The 10,951-nt window shown below is 50.9% G+C and overlaps 4 protein-coding genes across 4 annotated transcripts; 2 read left to right on the top strand and 2 right to left on the bottom strand.

The window, feature by feature from the left end:
- Positions 1-253: 253 nt before the first annotated feature.
- Positions 254-2,166, bottom strand: BGZ61DRAFT_424838 (glycoside hydrolase superfamily; the record flags this gene model as incomplete). The annotated part of the gene is made up of 5 exons (XM_046243615.1): positions 254-1,231; positions 1,281-1,421; positions 1,466-1,633; positions 1,681-1,735; positions 1,785-2,166. 5 exons carry the CDS (start codon positions 2,164-2,166, stop codon positions 340-342), a joined length of 1,638 nt encoding a protein of 545 aa, XP_046101502.1. The 3' UTR covers positions 254-339.
- A 1,110-nt stretch (positions 2,167-3,276) lies between these two features.
- Positions 3,277-4,263, bottom strand: BGZ61DRAFT_480614 (uncharacterized protein; the record flags this gene model as incomplete). The annotated part of the gene is made up of 5 exons (XM_046249213.1): positions 3,277-3,425; positions 3,471-3,710; positions 3,786-3,894; positions 3,938-3,998; positions 4,223-4,263. 5 exons carry the CDS (start codon positions 4,261-4,263, stop codon positions 3,277-3,279), a joined length of 600 nt encoding a protein of 199 aa, XP_046101501.1.
- Positions 4,264-4,635: 372 nt separating this feature from the next.
- BGZ61DRAFT_357810 (FAD binding domain-containing protein) lies at positions 4,636-6,886 on the top strand (the record flags this gene model as incomplete). The annotated part of the gene is made up of 5 exons (XM_046240909.1): positions 4,636-4,764; positions 4,818-5,788; positions 5,851-5,891; positions 5,962-6,198; positions 6,246-6,886. The coding sequence occupies 5 exons, from the start codon at positions 4,636-4,638 to the stop codon at positions 6,884-6,886; spliced, it is 2,019 nt and encodes a 672-aa protein (XP_046101500.1).
- A 1,582-nt stretch (positions 6,887-8,468) lies between these two features.
- Positions 8,469-10,178, top strand: BGZ61DRAFT_495958 (major facilitator superfamily domain-containing protein; the record flags this gene model as incomplete). The annotated part of the gene is made up of 2 exons (XM_046250959.1): positions 8,469-9,933; positions 9,982-10,178. 2 exons carry the CDS (start codon positions 8,469-8,471, stop codon positions 10,176-10,178), a joined length of 1,662 nt encoding a protein of 553 aa, XP_046101499.1.
- Positions 10,179-10,951: the final 773 nt, after the last annotated feature.

Here is a 10,951-nt window from a genome sequence, read left to right as displayed (position 1 = left end):
TGGAAATATTAGACTCCACGCTGCCACAGACGTTAGAACGAAACTGATATTCACTTGTAAGACATCCTTTGCCACAATTCCTTTTTACACAAATGTTTTACTGACAATATACCGGTAATACAAATTCGAAAAGTTGCAGCGACCTTGTTGGACAGTAACGATGGTGACAGTACGGCTTCAGACAGTAGCGAGAGAATATCATCGTATATCCGGCGGTTTGCAGAGATCTTGGAGAGATTAGATCATTCTTCATCATCAGTGCAGCTTTAGAGAGGACATCCCAATATGTAACACGCTCAACTTCCGCTGCGTAGAGTCTAGATCAGTCTTCAAAGCAACTTATTCAAAAATCTCCAGTCCGACCAGGTCTGGAGCCCACTGATCTCCGGTATGAACAACAAATGTAAGACTATTCGCCTTTCCATCCACAAAGCCGTCCACCTCAATTGTCATCCGTCCAGTCTCGTACCAGTCGCCGCCAGAAACTGGGAACGCCCACCTCTTTGCGGCCCCTCCATTAACGGAAATTGTCATGTTTCGAGTGTTGGAGCCCCAGCCCCAGGCTGTAGTGAAGGCATACTCGTAGTTGATGTAGTCCACTGCAACAAGCTTTGTACCGCTGCCAGTGGCCTTGACCGAGTTGAAGGTCGCGCTCGCGCCAGATCCAAGGTTAACAACCTTTTGGTTCGTGGGTAGACATTCACTGCTGCTACACTTTGAGAGGGCGGCGGAACCTTTGAGAGTCGCACCAACAGCGGAGTAGTATCCCGCAGACTGAGGAGGCGTGGTGCTCTGGATGTTGGACAAAACCCACAGCCTCATCTCGTGTGCAGCCAAATTGACAGTCTTCACACCAGACACAGATCCAATGTCGCTGCCGGCCCAAGGATCCCTGGCATTAGCTTTCGCCACCCCGAGAAGACCCAGGTCAACTTCGACAGTCTGCGAATTGTTTCTCCAGTTGGAAATGCCGACAACCATACGTGATCCCGACAGCTCGCCTGCCCAGAGATCCCATTCCTCTTCCGTAGAGCGAAGAATCAGCTCTGCTTGCTTGGCAAGTGAGTCCTGGTTGATTGCAATGACTTCCTTGTTGGACAAAGTCTTGAAAGATTCGGCGGGGATGTTTCCACTGTGCATCACAGCACCAAGAATCAAAGGAGACTTATGAATTGCCCACATGCCAAAGTGGAAACGTTCCTCTTCATAAGATAGTGCACCGAGACCAACGCTAAGCGTTTGATTAGCATTAGTTCTGTATGTACCATGGTATCACTCACAGAAGCATATCCAAGTCAGGGAACGCCCCGACTGTTGTGACCTTGTAATATCGAAGGGCTTCGTTGGTAATACGCCAGATACTACGCCAGGCTCCGTAGATATCGTTGCTAATTCTCCAAGAGTTTCCAATAGCAGAGGCCCTAAAACGTTAGTAGAATTCTTCGAGGACAGGAGACGGCATTACCATTCGCCAACGTCATATCCAATGCCCCACTGGCAGATGTAATATGCTATGTCTCGATCCACTTGGTCCAAGGACGCTGCCATCTTCTGAAAACGAGCTGGCGACTGCGCTTCGGCAGAGTCGGAGTCGACCATCACGGTGCTTGAAGTGGAATAGCAATTGTCGTACCTTGTTCGTTAGTTGAGGTACTCGATGCACGTATTCCAGATACTCACTTTAGGGTGTCACCTCCCCACTCAGCAAAGGATTCTGCGTCGATCTCTTCATAGCCTATACCAATAATTAGAGGTGTTCAATTCCCAGGCGTGGTTTTACTCACCAAGAGATGCTGGCAAGTCGGTGGAGCCGCATTGAAGGTATCCAGCGCCAGAGTAAAGACCAAATTTCAGACCAAGCCCATGAATGAAATCGCCAAGAGCCTTGCCTCCGGAGGGGAATAAATCTTTATTCCATTGCATCCTACCTTCAGAGTCCCGGTCCTTTGCGGGCCATCCACAATCTGTGGTGACGGAAAGATAGCCGAGATCAGCCAGGCCGAGGTCAATAAGCCCTTGTGCGTTATCCTTGATGATATCCTCGGTGGGTGAACAGCTATATTTATTATAACTATTCCATCCCATGGGTGGAGTTGGGGACCGCTTCGTAGCTGCATCAGCCACAAAGGCGTGAAGCGCAACTAGGAGCCACGCATAGTTCGCCATGTTTATGGTGGCAGAAAGATCGAGGAATACCAGGGAAGTAGGGTTAAAGAGAATCACTAAACTCCGGGGTAAGACATTATCATTATTTATAGGAAAACAAACAATACCCAGAGAGAGGGTGATTCGTGGAGAATACCCCAGTCTCCCCTCATATTCAGCCTGCGGCAAACTGGATTTCGGGTGGAGCAATACGACTCTCCAGCCGAAGAGAGTTTATTCACCGAAAATACGTCACGAGGGTATTGAATGAAGATCATATTGAATTTCTTATTGCGTCTTGATACCCTGACTAGTTCGTTACCCCACACCCTCTGGCCATGAGAGATATACATGACTTCATCACATGGGGGTTTTCAAGCCGAAGTAGTCCCGCAATGGGTCTTTTTCATCGGTAAAATGCAACCTAGTCTTGGAAACATTGCGCATTCTGTCGAATATGAACCAATTCAATCTTCAACTTTCCGGTACAATTGAGCTCTCACAGAAACTCGCAAGCGAAGTAGTCCTAGAGGGAACGGCACTTTAAGGCCAGGGATTGAATATTACGAGGTGCGAAGTACGGGGATGTTCTCAATTAGCCGATGGTGCCTTGCAACCGCTCCAATAAACTCTTTCTTCGAGACCGAAAACAGATCCACAATCGAGTGATCAGCATGATACGACTGAAAGCCCCCGGAGCTTGAACCGCCCGGATCGGTCATAGGCCTAATACCCCGCATGATCGCAAGCATTCCGAACCATTCCCACGTGCTTGTGCTATGTTGCCGCTGCAATGAGCTGTGCCGCAGGCCTGCAACAATGATGATAGGAGCGGCAGGATGCGCAGATTGTATTATAGACTTTCGACAGACCATTTTGGACACGATTGCCTAAGCTGGTGACTGCGTGGTTTTTCTAGAAGAGTTCTTGGGTGCATTAGACGGCCTTCGAGCCGTTTTGGGTGTTAATTTAAAGTCGCAAGCACAGCCTTTGCGTCAAGGTTACATTATTAACCACAGTAAAAGCGCTCCAGTGGATAGACCTGGTCTTGCGGGGTAGTGGGAGCATTTGGTTAGCATGTATTGATTGAACTCATTTGCAGGTTCATTTATTTAATGGAAGCCATGAGACTCAAGCATACGTGAGGGAGAGCAGCCGCCATGTCGCACGACCATTGGCATCTTGCCTTGAGATCAGATTGGAGCGGGTCAATTCGATGTGCCAGCAATTTGACAGGCTGATTCGATGACGATGCCAAATACATTGGTATGGTCCAAACACTGCCAGCGCACTGTAATTATCACAATGGGTCGACATACACTTACATCGCCTCCTGTGGACCAAACTGAACATGGAGAATGTTGGTGTCCCATTCATAATGCGTGAGGAAGCTTTACATCTGAAGGCAGAAGCCTCTTTGGGTCGATCCTCGATGGACTTCCCCTGCGTCAGCCGAGACAAACGGTAGGGAACGCCCATGGATTGATTCCGTCCTACCCTGAGCCGGTAACCGGTACCCCATACGCCAGGGAGACAGATCTCACCAGTGACATCGACTGAACGAACTGTATGCGGTTAGTCGCCACCGGCTCCTTCATCGTCACCAAACACATCTGGTAGGATGTGACCCGACGCCTTACAGCCGGGATCCGACACATAATCCTTCCACATCTCTGTCGGGGACTCGGAGCCGATGATTTGCCCCTCCCGATACCCGATACCAATCTTCACAGCTTTTTGAGCGTGGCGCTGGACAATGGGGCATCGTTCTCACGAATCTGACCCACCTTACCCCGTGGGGAGGGGAGGAGGTGACAGGGGTATTTCCTCCGTTAGTCCGTGATTCAACGTTTCTATATTCACTGGGTCTCAAGATTTATCTTCACATGGACTGGGATATGCCGAGTCTGGGATTCACTATGACAATCCGGGATTGGATCTTTCACCTGTGACCAACGAGGGATGCAACTAGTCAACGGGCACTGAGCATCTCCTGCGGACGACGGATTGACGGAGCTCAGTTTACACTAGGACCGATTAGGGGCCATTGTGACGATCCCCGCTGACAAGTGCTTACGAGTCATGAAGTATCCCATCTTTCGGGGAGAAACCCGCCATCCGTGGTGGCTTCCGAACCTCTCAGAAGCCCAGCCGCTGCCCCATGGCCTCCATTCAGAGACCTACCCCATACCCCGCAAGTGATGCTACCCAATGGCATCATCAGCATTTATAAATCGCTCCACAGGTTTGCCACGTTGTCGGTAGTGTATCACCATCTCTGCCCGCTTCCCGAGCCGAGGATTGCCAAAACTGGCCTAGCAATCGTGGAATTCACATCTCTCTCCAAACTCCTGATACTTCCTCCAGAGTATAAATGATCTGAGAGATCAGCTGTCCCAACATATGTCACTCGTGTCTACTCTCGAGAACGCAAAGCAGACAGCGGCAATTAATAACCAGCCAAAATCTCACATCCTAAAGACTACCACCATGCAGGGCAAGGCGGCGGATCATGTTGACGTGCTCATCGTTGGAGCCGGCCCGGCTGGGTTGATGATGGCGACGTGGTTGGCAAAGTGTGGCGTTAAGACTCGAATTGTCGACAAGAGAGGCACCAAGGTGAGTTTTGGATGCCTTTAATCGGAACCACCCAGCCGCTCATTTTGGATTAGATCTTCAACGGTCAGGCCGACGGTCTGCAATGCCGTACTTTGGAGATATTTGACTCATTTGGCTTTGGCCATCGAGCCTGGATCGAGTCAAACCACATGCTGGAGATTTGCCTCTGGAACCCCGACAAGGATGGTGTCATTCAACGGTCTTCACGCATCGCCGATACTATTCCCGGAATCAGCCGCTTCCAGCAGGTCGTGTTGCACCAAGGCCGAATCGAACGTTTCTTTCTCGATGCCATGAAGGACTTCAGCGAGGGAGCTGTCTCTGTTGAGCGCGGCGTTTTGCCCACCAGCCTGGAAATTGACACTGCCACTGTCGAGGATCCAGATGCTTATCCTGTCACCGTCCAACTCCGACATCTCGGCGAGGAGGAGTCGACGCCGAAGCAGACTGCCACCATGTCCAATGGCTCCTCGGTGCAGGATGGCCTTTTCCGCAGCAACCTCGCAGCCGATGATACCGCAGACCTACTCAAAGCCGCTGAGCTCAACGAGAAGGCCAATACTACCGAAGTCGTCAAGGCCAAGTACGTCGTTGGTGCCGACGGCGCTCATTCATGGGTGCGGAAGGAGATCGGCCTCAAGCTCGAAGGTGAGTCGACAGACTACATCTGGGGAGTACTTGACATCGTCCCCATTACCGACTTCCCCGATATCCGCATGCGCTGTGCCATCCACTCGGCCAGTTCCGGAAGCATCATGGTCATCCCGCGCGAAAACAAACTGGTGCGCTTGTATATCCAGCTTACCACGACGGAAAAGATTGGCGAGCAAGATTCTCGCACCGATCGTTCAGGGATCACGCCAGAGGTCATCTTGGAGTCCGCCCAGCGTATCATTGCTCCGTACAAGCTTGATTACCGCAAGCTGGATTGGTGGACGGCGTATCAAATTGGCCAACGTGTGGGCTCCAGTTTTGGCGTGCACGACAGAGTCTTCTTAGCTGGTGATGCTGTGCACACCCACAGGTTCGTTAAAGCATTGAAGATTGCGTTTGATAACAGGTAACGCTAACAAAACGACTGGACAGTCCCAAGGCTGGTCAAGGAATGAATGTCAGCATGCAAGACTGTGAGCTCCCTTCTCCTACTCCCAGATCCCAGCGCTTTGGGGACGAAATTGCTGACAGCTTGACTTATAGCATACAACCTTGGTTGGAAACTCGCGAATGTCGTCAAAGGTGTTGCAGATCGGTCAATCCTCAAGACGTACGAGAGTGAGCGCAAGGCCATCGCGCACGCCCTCATCAACTTCGATCACAAGTTTTCTCGCCTCTTTTCTGGTCGTCCAGCTAGAGACATCATGGACGAGGAAGGCATTAGCATGGAGGAGTTCAAGAATGCTTTCCAGAAGGGAAATCTATTCGCAAGTGGAATTGGTACGATGCATTGTTGGTTCCACGACTTCATGCTAACTCTGGAATAGCCGTTGATTACGACAAGAGTGCAATCGTTTCCAAGCCGGATGCACCAGTGAACGCGGCGGGTGATGTCGCCAGATCTCACCCTCTTGCGACTGAACTCAACATTGGCCAAAGAATTCCAAGCGTCAAAGTATTGAATCAGTCCGATGCTCGTCCATGGCAGCTTCAGGAGCTACTTCGGAGCAATGGCACTTGGCGAGTAATCCTCTTTCCAGGAGACGTCAGCAAGACAGCCCAAAAGGACAGAATGAACAGCCTCTGCGAAGCCATGTCCGGCCCCTCGTCATTCCTCAACCGCTTCAGGCCCGCTGGTTCGCGCTATGATTCAGTCATCGAGGTGCTCACCGTCCATGCGGCGAAGCGAGCCGACGTGGACATCTTTGACTTTCCCGACGTTCTTCGGCCGTATGATGAGGTTGAGGGTTGGGATTATAACAAGGTCTTTGTCGACGACGAGTCATACCATGAGGGCCACGGGCAGCTGTACCAAAATTTCGGCATTAGCCGTGACGAAGGGTGTGTTGTTGTTCTTCGACCGGATCAGTACATTTCGTACGTCGGTAAGATTGATGACTACGGGTCAATCGACAGTTTCTTTTCTGGATTCATGTTGCCCCAGAACACAGTGGAGGAGTCTAAATAATTTAACGGTGATTAGTCGCCTCTGGTGATGGTTCAGGAGAGAAGGGGGGTATCTGCCACAGTTTCATAGGGGAGCTGTCTCTCGCAGCCTGTGTATTTGAATGAATTATTTATAATCTTATTTCGCGCTTTAGACTTGTAATTTTGTTATTTGGTACGAGCATGGGTTCATTCGAATTGATGAGCCATCCTTGTCGCAGCGAGCACCTCCTATTGGCATGAGAGACTTGGACAAATTAAAGATTCCAAGTGGAACTCATCAAGTCATTCCTTGCTGGGTAGATCTGATAACTCTTTCAGGACCCTGCTGGAGATGGCAATCTTGGCCCCGAGCTGACGCTTCACTGACCTCGCTTAAGCGGCCCCAAATAGCCGATGCTAGGAGTAGTCATGCTCACCAATTGACCCGTTTCGCAGCAGTACATTTGTAATTGATAAAAAAACCGCATGATTAAATCCAATCTCGTCACTCCATCCACCACAAATCGGAGAGGGTGCTTGGTGGGAGACCCATTACTATCCTGTAGTACTTTTCGCGTCAAGCTTCATGCCATCACTCCTTTAGTCCAGAGCACTTAATCCAGAGCGCTCATAAGTCAGGAAATCGGGGGGTTGAACCAGTTCAATTTCGATCCTTATTCAATTGACTAATTCACAAAGGTTCATTACGTCAACAGTTGTCAATTGCAGATGTGATGGGGAAGTTTAACGTAGTAGGAACACCTTGTCCAAAAAGGAACATAATTTGACCAATCTAGACGTCCATCTCAAAGACCAATTTCTCATCGAACACAGTATTAAATCTTGACCAAACAGGCTGCTCCTAGTGCGTCTATCACGCATCGTTAGTATCTCTAAGTTCCGTATGAACCAAGGCCTCGATTGGTGTTTGGCAAAGGGTGCACCAGATGCTAGCTCGGGTCTTATCGAGGGTGGATCCAATTGCCATGGTGTACTTAGAGTTGACCATCTGGATGCCTAAAGTGGACATAGCGTGGACCAAGATTGTCATCCTAGGATCGAGTCATGTAGGATGGTCGCAAGGGCGCAGATACAAGATAGACAGCGCCCAAGCACGCGTCCTGATAGAGGAGGGCTTGTCCATGCTTAGGGTTGGTACTCCACAATCTATCCCAGGGACCTTGTCTGTCCGTAGCGTAAACTACCGATACGACTAGATATCCTTGCGAACAGGGATACATTCTAATCGGTGAGGCAAAGCACAGTAGCCATTACCCCACAGTCTTGGACGGCCTCATGGGTTAAGCACTGGCCAGACTACGCCGCAAGACCCAAGCTTGCCTATCCGCTTACCGGATCAAGTTTAACCACGAAACTTTGTCACGCGGAGAAGGGCGACGGCGAAGTAGCGGCGTCTTGGCTGGCCGCATCCATGGGAACCGGTTGGGGTTGTATCCGGGAGACTGGGACGGGTTGTGCGGATTGAAACATTTAATAGTCCACAGTTTGGCCCTTTCAACCAACATCACAACTGTCTCGCAGCTCCCTCTTTCAGCTTCAATCACGCATACATAATTACATGGTGAAAACTGCATCATTAATTTCTCAGTCACCCTCTCAAGATGCCGCTCAACGTTCCAGTCCCCGGAACCGTGCAGCTGGTTGACGCCGAAGGCATCCTCAACGTCAAGCACGGAAAAGACCACCATGATATTGTCCTTGTCCCCCAGCCAAGCGACCACCCGGATGATCCTCTGCGATGGACCCAGCCGCGAAAGATGCAAAACGTCTTTTGCGCCATGTCCTGGTGTTTCTTTGCCGCGGCCATGATCTCCGGCCTGTCTCCAGCCTATGTGCTGATCGAGGCTGATACTGGCATCTCGGTGGCAGACCTCAGCACCGGCAACGGCCTCATGTATCTTTTCCTCGGCTGGGGCACTCTGCTTACCCAATGCTTGGCATTGAACTATGGACGACGCCCGGTCTTGGTTGTGTCCATTGTGCTAACCACGCTTGTTACTCTCTGGTCGGCCTATGTCAAGACGAAGGGCGAGTTCTACGCCAACAGAATCATCGTGGGCGTTGTTTCCTCCCCCATGGAGACGTTGATCGAGGTCATCATCGGCGACGTCTTCTACACCCACGACCGAGGCTTCTACATGGGCTTGTACTGCTGGACGCTCTGGGGCGCTGCTTTCCTCGCTCCGGTGGCGTCGGGATTCGTTGCTGAGGCCCTGGGGTGGCGTTGGATCCAGTACATCATGGCCATCATTGGAGGCGGCACCGCAATCGTCACCTTCTTCTTCTTCGAGGAGACCATGTACTATCGACCCACCGCGCAGCCCGAAATCATCGGCATCGCGGAGGCAAACCCCGCCGGCGACCTGAGCGCGATGGAGAAGAAGATTCAAATGGATTTTCCCGATGAGACCAAGTCCACGTCATCTTCCCCCGACCAAGCCTCAGTGACGAGATCGATCGAGAACAACTCTGTGGATCTATCCTCGGAAAAGACAAAGACGCGCAGCGAGAAGATGAAGATGTGGGGCCTTCGCGATCCGCGCCAGCCGAATACCTTCAAGCTCTTCTTCCTTCCCTTCCAACTGTACAGGTATCCTGGCATGGTCTTTGCCGGAATCCTCGTGGGCGGAATCCTGTCCTGGTACAATGTCGTTGGCGGTTCTCTGGCGCTGATTCTCAGCAACGCGCCTTACAACTTCAGCGCCAACACGATTGGTCTCGCATACCTCGCCTGCTTCATTGGCGTCAGTATTGGCTGTTTCCTTTCGGGGTGGTTGTCTGATATTGTGACTCTTAAGCTTGCTCGCCGCAATGGAGGTATCATGGAGCCCGAGCACCGCCTTTACGTGTGCGTAGTTGCCATTGTTGCTCATCCTGCCGGTTGTCTCCTCTACGGCGTAGGAGCTTCATACAGCATCCACTGGGTTGGAATTGTGTTTGGCCTGGGTCTTATTTCTGTCACACTGCCGATTGGTTCGAGTCTCGCACTCACATACATTCTCGACAGCTACAAGGAGATGGCTGGAGAAGGGTTGGTTTCGGCCATTTTGATTCGCAACCTGATGGGTGAGTTTTTCTGGCCAAGCGAAATTATTCAAGACTAACAAGCATTAGGCTTTGCTTTCAGCTACGCTGTCGTTCCCATCATCACCAATCTCGGTCTTCGAAATGCCTTTATTCTGATTGCCATCTTGGGGACGGTGTTTTGGTGCTTCTGCATCTTCATGATCATCTTTGGCAAATCTCTTCGGCGATCGTCGGCAGCTTCGTACTGGAGGCTGGTTGAAAGTTACGGAGCGACTGCCCATTGACCGTTCGTTAATTTACACTTGGTATTTAATTGAATTATCTGCCATAAATGGATTCGGCACGATGCGGATGTTTTGCCGACGCAGAGGATGGAGGCAACTAGCTAGTATATCAATGGCAATGCGGGTTATTATTTCCCAGTATTGAACACTTATTTACGCCTCACCACGATGATGTTTCAATTTTTACGTGCTTGAGACCGAAGATTCGCGGCCGGAGCTGGAATTGAACTTGGTGACGACGATGGCCGATTGTGGCCGTTTCCCTAGATCTCTCGGTCCCGAGTCTGAGTCCTAAACACCGACCTTGATGGCTCTACACGAGTTTGATTGTGGTTGAGAAGCTCATTATTGGAGGATCCGGAGTTGCTCGACTCGCGGAGCCGGAAATGCTCCGACAAGCGGCTTCGAGACCGAGTCCGCAGCTCCGTGAGGGGCTGAACTGCCGTGGAGAGCCCTGCTATCAAAAGGACCTAGTCCCAATATGGGAACTTGATTGCCCAACTTAAGTGGACCCTCGATAAGATGGTTGCGAGGGCATCTAGTGCGAGGAAGCGGGCGCTGCGGGAAATGCCACTATCCCCGCATTGCCGGTGCATCCTGGACAGCGCCGTGGCCTCGCAACTCAGCCAATCTACAGGGCTGGTACGTCATATCTTCGTGGATGATTGACTCTAGTATATGGACAGGTTCATAAGCAAGGCGTTAGTCTTTGGAAGGCCAACCCTGGATAGCTTAGAGGCCTAGAGGCTTGGAATCTAGACTAGACAGCTCTA

The sequence above is a fragment of the Ilyonectria robusta genome (assembly GCF_021365365.1).
Source record: "Ilyonectria robusta strain PMI_751 chromosome Unknown BGZ61scaffold_16, whole genome shotgun sequence".
Classification (NCBI taxonomy): domain Eukaryota; kingdom Fungi; phylum Ascomycota; class Sordariomycetes; order Hypocreales; family Nectriaceae; genus Ilyonectria; species Ilyonectria robusta.
Note: the sequence above shows the minus strand (reverse complement) of the source record. Positions and strands in the feature narration are given on the sequence as shown.